The following is a 22,134-nucleotide window of genomic DNA, read 5'->3' as shown; positions in this document are numbered from 1 at the left end:
CAACATCACCAATGGCATAAAACTCATTTTTGTTATGGCTGCGGCTGGTGTTTGACCAGGTACGTTGTTAGTATTACTAATGGTCCATCTGAAATTACCGCGTTTGTTTTGGGCCGAGCGAAAAATAAAATCGATAATGTTTTTTGAATATTTAAACTTGATTTGCAAAAGGTTGATTTTTTGGAGGGAATTGATGGGATTTATTGGAGTTGGTATTGAAGTTTATTACAAACAGAAAAATAAAATCAATGGCATAATGAAAGGGAATTTAAAGCAACAAATTTTAACAATACCCTTTAGAGAATCTCCTAAAACCTATACCGAATTTTTGGGGGAATATCCAAAAATATATTTCTTAGATTCTTAGAAAAATAATATTTAAATGTAATATTGCTAATAATATTTTCAAAATTCTATATTCATATCATTCCAGATCCATCCATCCTATGTGCGTCATTATAAAATCCATCGAGATTCACGTAATGATATGCAAACAGCAACGATTGGTTTACATTTTGTCATAAATGAATATCATTTTGAAAATGGCAAATTAAAGGTAAGTGCAGTTATTGTGTTACAATCAATGTTGCCATACATTTTGTTGTCTATAAAACATTTTAAAATAATCAACATATATTTTTTTAATCTACACTTAGATCCGTTGCATAGCTGAAATCGGTGATATTTATCACAAATCATCGGAGAAAACGTTATTGGATATGGACTATCATCATAAATATTTGGCAAGCAATACAGTGAATATGATACCAACAGATCATGAAAATGATTATGATCAATATGCCCTGCAAGATGGTGAAATGCTGCGGAAGGAGGATACGTATTTTACGCAAATAACGGGTAAGTACAGCTTTTGGGAATAAATTATGTTAAGATAAATGACAAATAGGTGAAATATATCATTCAATTATACAGACTGTCTGAAACATTCAAAACATATATTTTAAATATATTTAGATAATGTTATTTGGAGCATAGAACTTTCACAATAAATAACGATCAGTTTTAATAGAGGGATTGTTTACACTACCACATGTTCAATAATAAGACATACATTTAACTGAAATAGCCTGTTGTGCGCTCTAGAAAGGAATTAAAGTTAGAAAATTGGCCTGCTAAAGCTCTTGTAGATTCCGTGTAGAATATCTGAATTGAAACCCAATTTAGAGCCTATGACTCTATGACCAGCATCTGTGGGCTTTGTCAACTCGTTCTTGCAAGTGGGCTTTCAACATAAGTTTTCTGTCTAGGATGACTCCCAAATATTAAACTTTATTCGATATGGCTATCACATTTTTTGAAAGAAAAGCTCGTCCTATTTTTGGCTTTTCGGTAAAAAGACATATCTCCATCCTGCCGAGATTCACGTTAAGGCCTATCAACATCGCCCAATTAAAGGCGATTTTTAACGCCTTGAGACTTTCTACATAAAAAGTTACGATTATTTTCCCTCAGACAAATTATTATTATTGTCATCGTCGGTTAAAATTCTTAAGAGATCATTAATAGTGTTGACCCACAGAAGTGTTGACAGAATCTTTCCTTGTGGTGTAACCAGTCCTACTTTGTCCCTGATATCTATATATTATAGGCTACAGTTCTCCATTATTAGCACATGCCAGACCCAGTCTATGATTGTCTGATCAACTCGAAAGGCTTCTAATAATATATTAAGCGTTTCAGTGCCGTTTAAATGTTGGCCTAGGTGATGGGACTGCCATCTATTGGTGCTAGAGACAATGATTCCTTGAATTTTGTGCCGTGATAGGGTTGCTTACTTATGTTAGAGCTGATATTTTTTCTCCGCATATAACGACATGCCATTGTTGTTTTGTGTTATAGTCATGTGTTAATATTTATGCCCAGGTTGTTTATTCAAATGTGGCCTTGGAATGCATTTCATATGGAGGGGACGGAAGATTTACCTGGGACCGATCGAGTTGTAGTCTGACACACTTTCTAAAATGTCCTTATCGATAGTTAAAATCCTTTCAAATAGAAATGCAAATGCACGGCAACTGCAATATTTTACTATTGTTATCTCAAATACTTTAGAAAAACCCGGACTCGGAGCTTTTTTTATCTGAATATATATTAGACCTATATCTAAATCTGAACCGTTTCGCGCCTCACTCACCTTTATTGCTGAGTATTTGCCCAATTTGTTGATACTCTCCTCTCCTACTATTGCCTTCCCAATTTTAAAGAAGAGTTGGCTAGCCTTACAATTGAAGACTTTGCCATCCATACCACTAGGAGAGTCCCCTTTTTAGTTTCTTATTCATGTGGAAGACTTTTCACTTCTTCATCATGAATGACATGTTCTGCCGGCAAAAACATTGAGCATACGTTCTTTTGTGGAATCGCTACCTCATCCTCTGACGAAGAAAGTTTACATTTTAGTTGAGAAATACCCTTTTGTCTCAGGGGTTATATTATTTTTGAACCTGAACTTACAGCTTTCCATATAAATAAGGAGTTGTTATTACAGCAGATGATCTGCGGCAGATGATCCTTTTGAGTATACGCCTACTAAAAAGAACTGTTCGTACTTGTTTCTCCAGTTCCCGCCTCTGTGCCCAGATATGTGCTACTTTCTTTTCGTGAACTTGACTATGTCCTCGCTTACTTCTTTAACCACCGAAGGAGCTGATACCTTCGGCATTCAAATATAGTTATGTTGGTCTTATATTCGTTATACTATTCGGAATCAGCTGTGCCGCCCTTCATCAATGGATTATCGTGCAATTCGCCTTCAAATTTGGATTAAACCAGTTTTCTCTGTGTATCAGCTGATGGGAAGATCATTCCTTCTTCCTAGGTTTGGTATTCGTCTGCTCTTCTGGACATTCGTCTGTTACTCTCCTTTTTCCTGCGGTCCAGTTTCCTCCTATGTTTCCCAGATAGATGTTTCTTTCTTGTCGTAAGCTTCGCAATGTCCCTCACTCACTTTTTGCATCTTCATCCCATCAACGACTTTTCTCTTTCGACATTCCAAAACAGTTAAGTTTGTCTTACATTTGTATAATGACTCGGAAAGTTGAGTTGATGTTGCGCTTCTTAAACTCGGATTCACTTTTGAATGTTTTCTGCGAGACCCTAAATTTATCTTCTTTCAGTTTTGTCAGTTTTGGTCTCGGCTATGGAGTAAATTTACAACATTAGGTATTATAGCTTTGTGTGCCTCCAAGAATTTGTAGCGTCGCGAAATATTGGTCAATATACACATGTGTGTCCGTCCGTCTGTCCATTATAATATCTAAACACGCAACAGGCCACAGTTATAGACCAATCGCCATGAAATTTTGCATGTAGAAAGTTTTCTACCCAAAGAAGCCCCTTTTTATCTGGTTTTCTAGTAGCTCTATAGACCGCAATTATGACCCGAACATCACGATATTTTACGCAGAGAACAGGGTCTGAACGGGCCCTGGAATATAGATCCGCAGAAACTAAGAGCTCAGTGGTAGTTTATCTTACGTAACTACCACTGAGCTCTTAGTTTCTGATTGGCCCTCTCCGACTTTACTGCTTCGCTCACTGGTTTTTGAATGTATTGAGGTTTTGATATAAATCCTACAATTATGCCTGCGATGTAAAGTAAATTATGTTAAGTCCATATCTTCATAAAAATAATTATAATAGGTCAAATTAAATCTTTAACCAGTAAGGAAAGTAGAAAAGTCGGACTGGGCCGACTATATAATACCCTTCACCACTTTGGGTATAATCTACATATGTATCCTAACAGCCTTCGCGTTTATATATATATATATGAACCGATCTATATCTGAACCGATTTCAAGGAAACTTGCCAGAGACTAATTTATATTACTTCAGTACGTTGTGTCAATCGGCCTAGCTATGGATATTTTCATGAAGCTAGACTAATTCAAAACCCTACACCAAAATTCGTGCATATCGAAAGATTTCCAGGGACTTTGGTGCACCATTTACCGAAAATCGGGCGAAACTATATATGGGAGCTATATCTAAATCTAAACGGATATCTAAATCTAAACAGATTTTCGTGCAAATCAAAAGATATATAGGGACTTTGGTACACCATTTACCTTAAATCGGACGAAGATATATATGGGAGTTATATATAAATGTGAACCGATTTTCACGAAACTTAACACACATCATTCTAGACCTTATTCATTACGCTGTGCCAAAATTCGTGCAAATCAAAAGATTTCCAGGCACTTTAGTGGACTATTTACCTAAAATCGGGCGCAATTAAATATGGGAGCTATATATAAATCTAAACCGATTTTCATGAAACACACAATATTAAAGACCTTATTCATTGCCCTGTGCCAAATTTCGTGCAAATCGAATGATATAAAGGGCTTTTGTACACCGGACGAAAATATATATGGGAGCTATATCTAAATCTGAACCGATTTTCTCCAAATTCAATAGGGTTCGTCGTTGGACCAAAGAAATGAGCTGTGCTAAATTTCATCCAGTTCAGATCAGAAATACGACCTGTACTTCGGTCACAAAAATACATGGACGGACGCACAGACGGACATGCATACATCGACTCAGAAAGTGATTCTATGCATATTCTCAAAAGGAACCATGGGTCTATCTCGATTATTTTTGCCAACTATTATTACATTAAATTATTTCTAATTTCATTACTAATAACTTATTTAATATACACATTTTTTGTTTTTCATTTTCAGATTTCTTTAATAACTTTATGAGCTCAAATGATGCCGAAATTTCGGCATGGTCTTCAGCGAGTTCAACCAACACCTTGAAATTGTTATCCTTCTCAACGAGTGTTGTCTTAATTAGCTTTGTGCATTTATGTTGGTATTCACAAATTGTTCAAGGAATCTTTTCATGAAAACATTAACAAGTTAAGAGGAGGACTTATAATAATTAGAATATATATATACTCGTACATACATACAAGCACAACACAAACAAAAGAACACAAGAACAACAACAGCAACACGAAAAGGAAGAAGTATACAATCCTTAAGGTAATATTTGGATTTCAAAAAACACGCACACAAACACTCACACAAGAAAAAAAAGAACAGGAAATTCAAAAGGATTACAAACACACACACGTACACAATAACACAGACACACCCAAACTACACAATAACAGCAACAAACAAATCCACAAAATAAACCTGATTTATTTATAAGTTTTTGTGTTTCATAGTGCCACTTTCAAGAAAAACAAAACAAACAAAAATAAATATGATGAAAAATATACTTAAATATATTTTGTAATATTATTTAATTAAAATGTAAAACAATGAAACAAATAGTAAACAAATCCTATTGTATTATAATTGAACATTATAAAAAAATAACAAAACGTGTTAAAATTGTAAAAGTGTATAGAAGGTTTACCTTAAAAAATAATAGAAATAAATAAATGAAATAAAATCAATTTGTGAAATGTATGAAAACCAAATCATGGATTGAAAAGTCATGGGCGCGATAAATAATTCCAAATTAACTGCAAAAGTGTTCTGAAAAAAAAAACTTATTTCCGATAAAATAAATTTTAAATCTCTTTTCAAAAATTCAAATAAAGACATTCACCCATTTTTTTGTGACTTTTCAATTCATGCATTACCAAGGGAAAAATTGATTCATAGCAAAACAAAATTTATACGAATTCAAACAGTTGAGGAAATATAATGCTCAAATAATGTGAAATGCAAAAAAAAAAAAAAAAACAAATATAGCAAAGAAATATTATTCTAAGATAAATCTCTATATATATACATGTATGTATTTATGCATTTAAGTATACATAATCTTTAATTTAAACGAAATACCAATCTATATTTAAAGTAAATATGAAATTTATTTTGTAAGAAAAACAAACAAATAAAGAAAACTATAATTAAATAAAATGAAACAACAAAAAAATATATAATTTTTTAAATAAACAAAAAAATATATGATTTGTGTTTTTATTTAATTTGAAGAAGCAAATTCATTTAACATTGCTCTACTGGGGTAGGGTAGAAGGTATGATTTCTGGATGAAAATATTTAATCACAAAAGGTAAACAAAAATTGTGGGAAGAAATATTCGTCTATACTTTGTTAAGAACTACAAATCGGCTGGTTTTATTTTGTCCAAGCCAGCTACTTACGGTCCATCTAAGTTAACTGAAAGGAAAACAGTTAATATTTTAGCTTCTGTGAATAAAATCAAAGTATAACGGCATTCAAAATCTGTGAAAATTAAGAGAACTCTTCAGCAAATACATTCATGAAGATATTGTATGAAAAATGACAATTTTTGAACATTCGTAGGTATAAATCTGAACCGATTTTAACAACACTAGCAACCCGTCAATTTTAAAAACACTAAACATAATTTCACCTTAAACAAAACAAACCAGTAAAGAAAATAGTAAAGTCGGCCTGTGGTGACTATATGATACCCTTCACCACTTTGGGTATATCCTACATATGTCTTCTAAGAGATGTCACCTTTTCGAAAGAACGTTGATATGAAATTGAACGAACTCGAACGTACTACCTATATGAAAGATGTGTCTCTATCTGAACCAATTTCAACAAAACGCAATAACGTCATTCTCGTCACAATTCGACACATTGTTCAAATCTGAACCGACTTCAACGAGACCTGCCAGAGTTTGATATATATTAACACCAGTACATTGTACAAAATTGTGTGCCAATCCGACAAACTTTGGGTCTTTAGTGCACAATTTACATAAAATCGGAAGAAAAGACATATGGGAGCTATATCTGAATTAGAATCGATTGTCACGAAACTTTACACACATCATTCTAGACTCAATTCAATACACTCTGCAAACTTTTGTGAAAATCGAAAGATATCTAGGGACATTGGTACACCATTTACATTAAATTGGACGAAAATATATATGAAAGCTATATTTAAATCTGAACCGATTTTCAGGAAACTTTACACACATCATTCTAGAACCAAGTCAGTACGCTATGCCAAATTTCGTGCAAATCGAAAGATATGTGGGGACTTTGGTGCACCATTAATATTAGATCAGAGGAAGCTATATCTAAATCTGAACCGATTTTCATGAAACTTAGCGCACATCATTGGTATCCCAAATAACCCGCCAAACACTACTGCACATCATTTTAGAATTACTTTAGTACGATATGCCAAATTTCGTGTAAGTCGAAAGATATATAAGGACTTTAGTCTACCATTTACATAAAATCGGACGTAAATATATATGGGAGCTATATTTAAATCAGAACCGATTTTTACGAAACTTAAAATACATCATTTTAGGCTTAATTCAGTACGCTGTGCCAAATTTTGTGTAAATCGAAAGATATATAAGAACTTTGGTACACCATTTACCTTAAATCGGAAGAAAATATATATGGGGGCTATATCTAAATCTGAACCGATTTTCACGAAAATTAACACACATCATTCTAGGCTTAATTCAGTACGCTATGCCAAATTTCGTGCAAATCGAAAGATATATAGGGAGTTTGGTGCACCATTTACATTAAATCGGACGAAAATATATATGGGAGCTATATCTAAATCTGAACCGATTTTCAGGAAACATAGCACACATCATTATACCCTTCACCACACTGTGGTACAGGGTATTATGTCTTTGTGCATATGTTTGTAACAGGCAAAAGGAAACGAGATAGACACATGGTTCCTTTTGAGAATATGCATAGAATCACTTTCTAAGTCGATTTATGCATGTCCGTCCGTGCGTCTGTCCGTCTGTCTGTCCATGTTATATTGTAAACAAAGTACAGGTCGCATTTATGATCCGAATTGGATGAAATTTGGCATAGGTCACTTATTCGGCCCAAGGACGAACCCTATTGAAATTGGCAAAAATCGGTTCAGATTTGGATATAGCTCCCATATATATATTTAACCGATTTAATGTAAACGGTCCCTATATGTCTTTCGATTTGGTACAGCCTAATCATTTAGGTTTAGAATGATGTCTGCCAAGTTTCGTGAAAATCGGTCCAGATTTAGATATAGCTCCCATATATAGTTTCTTCCGATTTCATGTAAATGGTGCCCCAAGTCCCTATATATCTTTCATTTGCACGAAATTTGGTACAGCCTAATCATTTAGGTCTAGAATGATGTCTGCCAAGTTTCGTGAAAATCGGTCCAGATTTAGATATAGCTCCCATATATAGTTTCGTCCGATTTCATGTAAATGGTGCCCAAAGTCCCTATATATCTTTTGATTTGCACGAAATTTGGCGTAACGTACTAAATTAAGCCTAGAGTGATGTCTGCCAAGTTTGGAGAAAATCGGTGCAGATTTAGATATAGCTCCCATATATAATTTCGTCCGATTTGATGTAAATGGTCCACCAAAGTCGCTAAATATCCTTCGATTTGCACGAATTTTGGCATAACGTACTGAATTGAGTCTAGAATGATGTCTGCCAAGTTTCGTGAAAATAGGTCAAGATTTAGATATAGCTCCCATATATAGTTTCGTCCGATTTCATGTAAATGGTGCACCAAAGTCCCTATATATCCTTCGATTTGCACGAAATTTGGCATAACGTACTTAATTGAGCCTAGAATGATGTCTGCCAAGTTTCGGTCCAAATTTAGATATAGCTCCCTTTTATTATAGATTGATTTTAAGTAATTGAAGTACTAAGGAACCAATAGGAACCACACGTTCTAAAAATAGTATAACCTCACCTGTGACAAGTTTGTTTGAAATCGCTTAATATTTTGATAGAGCTTCCATATATATTTTCGACCGATTTGAAGTAAATTGGGCATCAAACTCCTCAAGTTAGTCAGATTGACATCAAATTTTATACAACGTACAAAATTGAGCATTGAATTACGTAGTTGCGTTTGCTAGAAGTACAGACATAGCCCAACGGATGACCTATTTATATTTGTTTGAAGTCGATTTTCATACTTTATGGATAGATCTTGGTAGATTCACATTTAGATAAATATCACATATTTTATTTCATCCAATTTCATGTTAATAGTCCTGTTTAATATACCCATAGTGGTGAAGGGTATCATATAGTCGGCCCCGTCCGACTTTACTACTTTCCTTACTGGTTCTAAACTTAATTCAGTACGCTATGCCAAATTTCGTGTAAATCGGAAGATACCGATTTAGTCTACCATTTACATTAAATCGGACGAAAATATATATGGGAGCTATATCTAAATCTGAACCGATTTTTGGGAAACTTTACACACATCATTCTAGACTCAATTAAATACTCTGTGCCAAAATTTGCGTAAATCGAAAGATATATAATATAAATCGCAACAAAATATATATGGGAGCTATATTAAAATTTTATAGGGGCATTCTTGAATTGGTTTAGGTTCGAATTAAGTCAAAATATAAAATAAAATTTTTGGTAACCGAAAAGGGGGGCGAGGGGGTGGTCCCGTTAAGAAGTTTTGTATAATTCAATTGTGATTTAGATATAACTCCCATGCATATGTTTGGCCGATCCTATAAAAATGATATATTGATATATTGTATATTTTTTCCATAGTGTACCGAATTGAATCCAGAGTGACATGTTTTAAGTTTAGTTGCTATCGATTAAAATTTAGAAATAACTCTCATGTATGTTAATTAGATTTTATTAAATGATGCGCTTAAACACAATATTTGTTCTATTAAGGCGAAATTGGGAATGCCGCACATGATGTGCTCAATTTTAGATACAACTCTAATATATATTTTCGTCTTATTTTATGTAAATGTTGCACCATAGAACCCATGTATGTTCGACTTATACGAAGATTGGCAGAGGGTATAGAACTGTTTCTAGAATGTTATGTGCTATGCTTTGTTGAAATTGGTTCAGAATTAGATATAGCTCGCATATATATTCCTCCAATTTTAAGTAAATGGTGCACCAGAGAACCTATATTTATATCCTTCACTACATTGTGGTACAGGGCATTATGTCTTTGTGCATATGTTTGTAACAGGCAAAAGGAAACGAGATAGACACATAGTTCCTTTTGAAAATATACATAGAATCACTTTTTGAAGTCGATTTATGCAAGTGCGTCCATCCATCCGTTCATCTGTCTGCCCATATTAAATTGTAAACAAAGTACAGGTCGCATTTATGATCCGAATTGGATAAAATTTGGCATACGTCACTTATTTGGCCCATACACGATCCCTGTTGAAATTGGGAAAAATCGGTTCAGATTAGCTCCCATATATATTTTCGTCCGATTTAGTGTAAATTGGCATATCGTACTGAATTAAGTATATTTTTCTGATTGAGACGAAATTTGAACCTAGAAATCTAATTTGTATGTAAGCAATAAAATAAAAAGAAAATCTTTAAAGTGGTACACATTCGAATCATACATATGTGTATTTTTGTTATATGTGGACAAATCAATAGAAATACAAGTTATTAGAGACGAGCTTTCAAAATTTATCAAGAAATATCGTTGGAAACTCCTACAAACATATACGACCACATGTGTCAATTATTAATGACAAAATAAACATGTTTTATATTGCATAACAAATATGTACACAAATTTTAAAGAAGTCAAATGTAATAATGGACTGTTTACCCCTATCAGATATATTTTTAATATTGGACTCAATGAATTTCCCAATATGGCCATGAATAAACCATCTGATGTCATATGAAAATGTTTAAATATTTGGTAACATGTGATGTTATAACCGTTGTTTCTTCTGGTACAGCTGTGAACTCAGCCATACAACAAAACATGATACGATGAGATTTCTTAAGAAACATTCCATTTATTTTCTTCTTTTGGATGTGTAGTGAAGATGAATAAGAAAAAAATCACTACCTCACATCCGACTTTCTTGATTTATAGTGAAATTCTCATCAGTATATGTTGTTGTAGTTGTTTTTTTTTCACTCGCTTCAATGTACCAACATTTTTATCGTCAGCTGTCAATAGGTATATTGTCTTCATTTACATCCCAACTCCTGTCATTTATCTACCTTTTCACACCAAGACAAACAGCTTTTTATATGTATGTATTTGTATTACTTTATTTCAGAATTCTTTCCAGTGTTTTTTTTTTCGTTTTTTGTTTCACATCTTCCCAGAATGCATATCAAATAAACCGTGAAGACGGAAGATTATTTGTATTATGGGCCCTCCGATATGTGTGTTGAGTATGTGTGCGTGTATGTATGTAGTATATGAAACGCGAGTATAAAAATGTCAAATACACTTCTTTTACATTGTTGTGAATATTGGCGACAACAATGCGACACCATCAGTGTCATGGTCCCCACCAAAAAAATAACATGAACAAAAACCCATGTCTTACGTGGGTGTAGTACCATACCGTCTTCATTTGTATATCTTTCTTTATTCGTCACACATTCACACATGCCGTAAACAAAAACACTTTTTCCGTGTATTTCACTTTTCATTTAGTCAATACTACCCACACACACATATATAGACATTCCCACACAAAAAGTGGGGTAAATCCGCGTACATTTAAATGACTTACAATAAGAATCGGCTTTGTAAGGTTACATGATGACGACATCTAAATGTATAACTATGTTTGGTAATATACTCGCTTACAAAACGTGTTAAATCATTTTGTCAAAGTGTACTGTGGAATAGAATGTCATTTTTTCGACACTGGAAACACAAAATCGACTTGGTAATATATAAAAAATATCGTACGAATAGAGATACGTAGGCTTCTAGAACTAATAATAACCAGTAAAGTTTCCACCCTAAGGTATTTGCATTTAATTGAAAATTAGCTTCCAAACTCCACATGGAATTATATTACCAACAAGAAAAGTCAAACAGGGACACTTTTGACCACAAGAGATTCTTATTGTAAGGTACAGTAGTATATATGGATTAACACCAAACACAGCAAATATCCATCAGTAATGATTTTGGCATTAACATGTCGATAGAGTAGACGTGCCATCGTTGGAGACCCATTGATCGACAAAATTAAATATGTGATCTGTATAGCTATATGAACCTATTTTCATCAATGAATATGTGGCGGCCGGAAAATACCCAATAATAATTTACTTTAAAATATATACGCCATAGCAGTGGTAAAAATAATGTGGTGGCCGATACAATGTCGCGTGTGCAAGCAATCAGAACGCCCCATTGCATTGACTTTAAAGGACTAGCAAAAGAGCAACAATCCGATGAAGAATTGCAATCAATATTAAACGACAAAATGTCTGGCCTACAGCTAAAACTTATGAAGAATGAAGGATTGGAGATTTACTGTGATGTATCAGGCTCTACCATCAGACCTTACGTAACACCATCATTTCGAAAGTTAGTTTTTAATTCCTCTGGCAGACATTAAGGCTGAAACAGTAGTCTCAGCTTTTGTCAGTCTATGGATTTCACGATTTGGTGTGCCATTGGAAATTATTTCGGATCAAGGTAAACAATTTGAGAGCAGATTATTCAGGCAACTTGCGAAATTATGCGGCTCAAGAGTGAAACACACAACACCTTATCATCCTCAGTAAATGGATTGGTAGAACGATGACACAGAACTTTAAAATCAGCTATAAGATGCACCAATAGTAATGACTGGGTAGGTGCACTACCGCTCATCCTACTCGGGTTACGAACCCGAATTATCACCGATACTGTATCTCCTGCTGAAATGGTTTATGGAAGTAATTTAGCTTTGCCTGGAGAACTTATTATTGACACACAGCAGCTTTCAGATGAATCTGATTGGATAACATTATTTCGGAACAAGATGAATAGTACAAAGCCAGTAGTTACAGGATGTCACAGTAGTAACAAAATTAACGTCAACAATCAACTGAAAACATGTCAATATGTTTTTCTAAGGTATTATGCAGTGAAGAAACCGTTGCAACCACCATACACAGGCCCACATAAAGTTGTTTCAAGGAACGACAAAATTTTCAAGATTCTTGTTGAAGGAAAAGAGAAAGTAGTTTCTATTGACAGATTGAAACCGTGTATATTATCTAATGAATTCAACAATCAAGGACAAAGTCCAAAATCTGTAACAAAGAAAGTTCGTTTCGCTGAATGACAACGCTGGAGGGGGAGTACTGTGGCGGCCGGAAATATTCAATAATAATTTACTTTAAAAATATTATTTTTATGTGATCAAGTCATCTTTGATTTTGTATTTTTCTTTTTTCGTCAAGTTAGCCTTGACTTTCAGTTTTTGTATTTGGTGACAACAAAATAATTTTTACATTTTCTAGTTAGTTCTATTTTGTCTTTTGGAAATTAAACATTAAACTTTTTTAATAAAATTAAATTGTTGTGGTTTTATTCATACCAACGCCCAACAAATACTTATGACATTCTGAAATCTATAGAACATTTGAATAAAATCGAACAAAATTATGGGCGAGAGCAATATGTATAGCCGGATCGATTTGAAGTAAACTTTTAAATCGCTGCTGCGCTGTCCTGTCCAAAAAATCAAAGCGAATGAAAATAAACATTGGAGCTATATCTACGCTCGCCATTTGAAACTCAATTCAATATGTTTTGTACAATTTGTGAAAATCGGAAAATACAGGGTATTTACATAAAACCGGAGGAAAATTTATATGAGAGCTATATTTATATCTGAACCGATTTCAACAAAGCATAAAACATGTCATTATATACTCAATACTATATTGCATTCCACTAATACTATATTCAATACTATATTGCATAAACTTTGGCATACGTCAATCGGTACTTAATTCAGTGCTTAGTGCAAAATTTAGTTCCAATCAGTAAAACTGAAACTTTGGTGCTTCATTTATATAAAATCGGGAGCTATATCTAAATCTGTGCACATTGCCATAGGGTTCATCCTTGGGCCCAATGTTGCCAAAACTTGATTAGTAAAAGTTATAGATTTTGGCGAAAGAAAGTGACGAAAGAATATTAGATTTGTCATTCAGTTTCCTCATATAACGGTACCTCCCTAATGTCGGTATTTAAAAGAGTTTAATAATAATAGCAACAAATATCCCTACCAAAAACCAGTAAGGAATGTTCTAAAGTCGGACGGGGACGACTATATGACACCCTTCACAACTATGGGTACATACAAGAGACGCTAATATATTGTATAGATAGACATTGAACATGTCGATAGATCATATCATCTTTAGATTTTTCCAAAACTTAACACACATAGTTTTACCAAATTTCTTGCTTGGAAAATTTGTAGGGGATTTGGTTCACCATTTATATTAAATCGGGCGAAAATATATATGGGAGCTATATATAAATCTGTTCCGATATTCACGAAACTTAACACATTTCATTCTAGACTTAATTCAGTACGTTATGCCGAATTTCGTGCCAATAGGAAAATATATAGGGGCTTTGGTGCATTATTCACATTACATCGGTAGAAAATATATATGTGGGCTATACTAAATCTTTCACGAAACTTAGCGCACAGCATTCTAGACTTAATTCAATATACGAAGTTTGGCACTTCGTGGAAATCGAAAGGGATGTGAGTACTTTGGTGATACATTACCATAAAATCGGAAGAGCTTTTTAGGGCCTTTGAGGCACCATTTACTTTAAATCGGACGAAAATATATATGGGAGCACGGAACACAGCACACATCATTCGAGACTCAATTAAGTGCGCTGTGCAAAATTTCGTGCAAATCGAAAAAATATATAAGGACCTTGGTGCACCATTTACCTAAAATCGGACGAATATATATATATATATATATATATGAGAGCTATATCTGAATCTATATATATATATATATATATATATATATATGAGAGCTATATCTGAATCTGAACCGATTTTCCCAAATTTCAATCGGGTTCGTCCTTGGGCCAAACAAATAAACTGTACCAAATTTCATCCCAATCGGATTATAAATGCGTTTACAAAATAATACCAACATACGGGCGGACGGACAGTCATAAATCGACTCAAAAAATTATTCGATGCATATTCTCAAAAGGAACCATTGGAAGTAAACTTTACAGGAATCGCTGCTGCGCTGTCCTGTCCAAAAAAATCAAATCAAATGAAAATAAACATTGGAGCTATATCTACGCTCGTCATTTGAAACTTATTTCAATATGTTATGTACAATTTGTGAAAATCGGAAAAATACAGGGTATTTACATAAAACCGGAGGAAAATTTTTTTAATAATAATAGCAACAAATATCCCTACCAAAAACCAGTAAGGAATGTTCTAAAGTCGGACGGGGACGACTATATGACACCCTTCACAACTATGGGTACATACAAGAGACGCTAATATATTGTATAGATAGACATTGAACATGTCGATAGATCATATCATCTTTAGATTTTTCCAAAACTTAACACACATAGTTTTACCAAATTTCTTGCTTGGAAAATTTGTAGGGGATTTGGTTCACCATTTATATTAAATCGGGCGAAAAATATATGGAGCTATATTTAAATCTGATCCGAAATTCACGAAACTTAACACATTCCATTCTAGACTTAATTCAGTACGTTATGCCGAATTTCGTGCCCATGGGAAAATATATAGGGGCTTTGGTGCATTATTTACATTAAATCGGTTAAAAAATATATATGTGGGCTATACTAAATCTTTCACGAAACTTAGCGCACAGCATTCTAGACTTAATTCAATATACGAAGTTTGGCACTTCGTGGAAATCGAAAGGGATGTGAGTACTTTGGTGATACATCACCATAAAATCGGAAGAGCTTTTTAGGGCCTTTGAGGCACCATTTACTTTAAATCGGACGAAAATATATATGCGAGCACGGAACATAGCACACATCATTCGAGACTCAATTAAGTGCGCTGTGCAAAATTTCGTGCAAATCGAAAAAATATATAAGGACCTTGGTGCACCATTTACCTAAAATCGGACGAATATATATATATATATATATATGAGAGCTATATCTGAATCTATATATATATATGAGAGCTATATCTGAATCTGAACCGATTTTCCCAAATTTCAATCGGGTTCGTCCTTGGGCCAAACAAATAAACTGTACCAAATTTCATCCCAATCGGATTATAAATGCGTTTACAAAATAATACCAACATACGGGCGGACGGACAGTCATAAATCGACTCAAAAAATTATTCGATGCATATTCTCAAAAGGAACCAATTTCTTTTACCTGTTACAAACATATGCACAATAAGTGAAAAACGGCAGTCATTGTTGCCTACAGATATATATTCTGAGCCTTTGGTTTGCGGATGTCTTCGGAATTACACACATTTTTTGTTATTCGCTTATACAGAGTATATATTTTTATCAAAGATGTTTCGGATTTAATGCTGATCAAATCGGGTTTCCAATTCGCTTCAAATTAAAATGTAATAAAATAGTTTATAAAATATTGAACCCTATGGGGGAGGCACAATGAGCAGTGGACCAATGGGTCCTATCTTTAGACTTGATCATGGTTTGTTAAAGATAATACGTTGTTCAAAGTTCATTTCAAATCAGACTTTCCAGTCAATGATATTGGTTTAATAAATATTGAAAATGTTGACCCTTTGTTGGGGAGTTACCAGAAGTAGTGGACTAATGGATCCCATCTTCAAACTTTATGTAGGTTTGGTAAATTTAATAGGTTTTCCAATGTTTGGTTCAAATCGGATAGTCCATTCGCATGATATTATAAAATACTTGTTTAGCACAATTTTGACCATTTTGTTGGGGAAGGTATCAGAAGGAATGGACCGATATTCCCCATATTCGAACTTGAACAAAGTTTGGATGAAATCGCTTATTCCCTTCGAGAGTTATCGTGTGCACGCAGACAGTCCAAAGAAACATGGGGTCTAAAACCAATATTGTGATGAGGCACGTTCTTGCCTTATGCATATGAATATGAATACCGGTTTGTGTTTTGTATAGTTCCCGTATAACACATTTCCCCATCCAAATTGGATCTGTCAACGTTTGGACATAGCTAGCTTCCCGTATAAACGTACTACATACAATATTTTCGGTATTTTGAAAGTTTTAACAGCATTCTCTCCTAGAAGTGCTGTAATTTGGTGTTCATGGTTCTTGTGGCGTGAAACGCATTTATCTTGAAGATTTCTTAATTAATTTTCGATGCTTTTAAGTTCAAATGTGAGTGTCTGTAATTTGGTAATTAATTCTCTGTCATGAAATTTTATTTATTTCGATATAGCTATTATAATAATTTGTTCGATTTCATTTATATGCCAACCAAAAAGGCACCATGTTTGTGGCACAAAATGATCATAGTCTTCAGAAATTACAAATCAGTTGAATAATATTTATAGCTACGACATATGTATATTATTAACAAATTCGAATTCTATGTCCAAGACCTTCTGCTATAAATTACTTTTTGGCAGTTTCATTGAATTTTTGGAAATCGAAGAAACCTAAATTCAGGATTATTTATTCTGAATCAAATTCTTACCCCAAAAGGCCCACTGTCTTTTGAAATACGATATTGATGATGAATTTTTTTTCTGTTGCTCGTGTATATGTGCGTGTTGATGCTGATGTTGCTAATGTCAATGACGAAAACGACAACAGCAACAACAATAACGAAGATGATGATAATCTATAAGGTATTCTCGTTAGCATATTTGTTTGGGGCGCGAGTTCAAATGTGTTGGAATGCTTTGTCATATGTTTGAAATATCTGGTCTTTAGGGAAGATGTCATTAATATTTCATGTTATATAAATAAATCCTTTTTTCGCGCACATGTTTTGCATGAATTTCGGTGTTTTTTTCTTCGCCTTCCCTGTTGTCGATGTTGCATGGGGTAATATGTCTTGTGAATGTCTTGCCGGATGGGTTCATTATGTTGACATGTCAGTAAAAATATTAGACATTTTTGTAAACATTTTCAATCATTTGAGGCTTTATACTGGAGGTGAGAAAAAAAGTGAAGCACTATAAGTGTGAATTGAAAAATGTCATCAACAAATGTCATAGAATGGTTAAGAAGAATGATTTAAAATGATTTTCAGTCGATATTGAATAGAAGTGACGAAGGTAGTAATCTAAAACGTATGTGTGGTTAAAAATTTCTTTAAAATTTTTATTAAAATTGCTTTTTTAAGATATTTGGAATTGATATGGAATTGCCATCTTAAATTCTAGCTATACAATAACCTTCGTGAGGATAAAATATGAGCCAAATCGCGTATACAATTTTAACTGTATATTTTATTTAACTAATATTAAATACCATTACAAACACACAATGCTAACTGTCACTAATATACAAAGTTAAGTCATAACCTCATAGGCTGACATGAACCTTTAACAGTTTAATTGAATATGCTGGCAATATTTCTCTCGGAAACAACAAAAATAATTTAAATAAGTCTCAGAAATACAACAAATGACAGAAGACAAGTGGGGGAAATTTCTTATTAATTGTTTTTGACATATTTTAATTGCCAGCATTAGCTACATTCCATGTCAACTTTTGTTATACTTTGTCAATACTGAAGTTATAAAATTAAATTATTTTTTAAAAGCATAACATTACGTCAAATATTGAAAAAGAATACATGACGTTATTATTCCAACTAAATTTTTTAAAAATCTTAAATTGAAATTTTTTCTAATTTCTAATTTCCCTAATGAGGCCTTAGTTCACAGAATTGTCTATAGTTTGGCATTTTGAATTCTGGCCGAATACCAAACCTTCACTTATTGTTGTTACTGTAATCCTCCCCAAAACGTAACGGTATCGGGGACCAAGAACTCCCAAATTTCGATATTATGTGGAATTTGGGCACGTTTTACAACCGTATTGGCTCCATTGTGACAATTATGATTCCCATTGCGTAGAATATTTCCCTACTAAAAATTGGTCCATATTTGTCTCTTTATAGCGGTACGCATTAATCGGTATTTTGGTGACTTTGGGCACGTTTTTCAATAGAATTGACTGTAATTTAATATGCTGAATTCTCTTGGGGTGTCAAATCTTCTAGAATATTTTGGACATAGCCTACACATTAAGGTTCAGTTCAAATTGCGTACTTTTGAGGCTTTATAAGCATTTTCCCATAGAAGCACATGTTATTATACCCTACACAACAATACTGTAACGCTTCGAAGTATTGGTCCTAGACCCAACTTATAGTATACCGATCGTTATAACTCAACTAGCTGAGTCCATCTATGCATTATAATTTGTAAATACACTACAGGTCGCAGTTATGGACCAATCCTCACTAAATTTTAAATGTACGATAAATTCGTTTGATAATGATCGGTTAATATTGAGGTATTGAAATGGACCAAACACTTTATTTTGGTCTATTTTTCGGTTCGCTCGGAGAAAGGGATTCAACCATGGATCATTTTATGATAATCGGTAAATATTTATCGGGTCAAATGAACCCAGACATTTATGTGGAAAGATATCAGTATATTAAGGAGGAGTGGTTGTTCTTTATGTTGATAACAATCATATTGATCTATCTACTCGGATGTGGAATTTATATCTCCATATTTCCAGAGGTCTACATATTCTGGTATTGTTTAGTAATACCATTAGAACACCAGAGGGCATATATGAAGTGCTGATTTCTATGACAGTGGGCATGAAGGTCTGGTTATGGCCAAGGACAACGTTTACTAAATAATTAGAATGTTTTAATAGTGTTCGGTCAATATCTAGGGGGTCAAATGAACCAAGACTTTTGTGTGAAATTTTACAAAATGAGCATGTTATAGCGTAAATGTTTACCTCCGGAAAACATGATGTCAAAAAGCTACCAGTGTATGAAATTGAAACTCTTGATATTTAATCTAATATCAATCGAAGTGGTCGGATATGGAAGAAATACTATGTTTTTCTGACTCTACGTATTATCACATTAGAGGGTGCAAATATCGAGAAATATTCCCCAGGCTCGAAATATAGATCCGCAGAAAATTTATATTCAGTGGTTGTTGTGTAGGGTATCATATGGTCTATCCCTTACGATTATACTGCTCCGCTCACTGATTTTAAACATATATTTGCCGAAACTTTTCAATGAAGTTCCCGAACTTATTAACAAATTTTTAATACACACTTTGATTTGATTTTGTTAGCCTTATGTTGGAAATTTACCAGTTAAATCTCTTATTATCAGAAGGTTAGAGAAATAAAGGCACTTAGTTGTGGCTTGAACGTCCAACAGAACAAACGTATTGCGATCGAGCAGGCGAATAAAATTCAAATGTTCCAGTCTCGTCCTTCGTACTAGGTGTAACTACAGTCACCAGAGGTGGTTAGACCAAGACTACCCTGGTTTACTGCCAGTCCTTCGGAGTATTATACATTAAAACATATTGTTAAATTAAGTGATATTTACTTGGTACTAAAGCGGGTAAAACGGTATCTGGTTCAGCTGGGTTAAATGGTAGTTTCAGCGGTGATCATGAGATTTATTATCAGAGGGTTAGAGAAAGAATAATCTAGTGACTTACTTACTTAATTGGATTGCGACAGAACATTTGTTCCATTAACCGAGCTTAAAACCCAGTAAGGAAAGTAGTAAAGTCGGACTGGGCCGACTATATGATACCCTTCACCACTTTGGGTATATTCTACATATGTATCCTTACAATTGCATGTCAGTGTTCCCTCGAAGGAACATACTCTTGTCTTTCTGCAACCTATGATAAATTTAATTTCATTCGGGCAGATTTATGCCATGGGAAAAATTTATGGAAAACGATTTATCGCAAAATTGGTACATGCTATTCGGTGTTAAAAGTTTAATTTTAATCAGACACCAGTTCGACATACATAACGAAGCTAAGGCTGCATCTGCACCAATTTCAACAAAATGTAATAACGTGAATCAAGTCTCAATTGGATACTTTGTGCAACATTTCCTAATAATGGTATGTATATGTGGGAGCTATATCGAAATCTGAACCGATTTTTCCGAAACTTACCACACATAATTCTAGACTCAATTCAGTACGCTATGCCAAATTTCGTGAAAATAGAAGGATATATAGGGACTTTGGTGCACCATTTACATAAAATCGGACAAAAATTTATATGAGAGCTATATTTAAATCTGAACTGATTTTCACAAAATTTAACACACATCGTTCTAGACTTCATACAGCACGCTATGCCAAATTTCGTGAAAATCGAAGGATATATAGGGACTTTGTTGCACCATTTACATAAAATCGGACAAAAATACATATAAATCTGAACCGATTTTCAGGAAAATTTACACACATCATTTTACACTCAATTCAGTACACTATGTCAAATTTCGTGCAAATCGAAAGATATATAGGTACTTTGGTGCACCATTTACCTTAAATCGGGCGAAAATATATATGGGAGCTATTTCTAAATCTGACCCGAATTTTCTCAAATGTAACAGGGATCGTCCTTGGGCCAAATAGGTTTGGTTTTTGCGCCTTTTGAACTGGGGAATCTTCATCCATTCTCTCAACATGACCTAGCCACCGCAGTCGCTGCGGCTCGATACCTCTGACTATGTCTATGTTCGAGAATAAATCATACAACTCTTGGTTCAGACCCATGTTTGTCCATAGATCTTTCGGAGTATTTTTCTTTCAAACAATCCCATAGCTGCCTCATTTGCATGCGCAAGTATCCATACGAGGTATATAAAATCGTTGTCTATCTCTAAGCTCTAGTTTTCCAGTTCCACTGTTGGTCCGAGTCTACTGAACGTCGTGCCCGTTGATACTATCAGCTCGGACTTCTAACTATTTATTACCAGTCCCACTTTGGTAGATTCCTTCTCAATTTGTTAAAAGGTGGCTGTTACCGCTCTCAATGTTCGACCCAGGATGTCGATGTCATCGGGCGAGTAACATGTGTTTTTTGGTTGTACAGATTCCATTTCAGTTCACCATTGCCTCTCGTATGACCTTCTCCAGCTGGATATTAAAAAGGTCACACGACAAACTGTCACCTTGTTTGAAACCTTGTTCGATATTGAAGGGCTCCGAGGGGTCCTTTCCGACTTTAACTGCTGACCTTGTGTCAGGTAAAGTAAGCCGTATTAATTTTGCAGGAATCATGTGTTCGCCATTCC

The 22,134-nt window shown here is 34.1% G+C and overlaps 1 protein-coding gene across 1 annotated transcript; it reads left to right on the top strand.

The window, feature by feature from the left end:
* The first annotated feature begins 436 nt into the window (after positions 1–436).
* Positions 437–4,921, top strand: LOC133330582 (uncharacterized). The gene is made up of 3 exons (XM_061539019.1): positions 437–556; positions 657–858; positions 4,716–4,921. The coding sequence occupies exons 1-3, from the start codon at positions 488–490 to the stop codon at positions 4,880–4,882; spliced, it is 438 nt and encodes a 145-aa protein (XP_061395003.1). The 5' UTR covers positions 437–487; the 3' UTR covers positions 4,883–4,921.
* The last annotated feature ends 17,213 nt before the right edge of the window (positions 4,922–22,134 follow it).

Source organism: Musca vetustissima, unplaced genomic scaffold (genome assembly GCF_032173495.1).
Source record: "Musca vetustissima isolate MV318-11 ecotype Yass unplaced genomic scaffold, APGP_CSIRO_Mvet_v1 utg291616, whole genome shotgun sequence".
Taxonomy (NCBI): domain Eukaryota; kingdom Metazoa; phylum Arthropoda; class Insecta; order Diptera; family Muscidae; genus Musca; species Musca vetustissima.
This window is presented reverse-complemented; position numbering and strand designations above follow the sequence as displayed.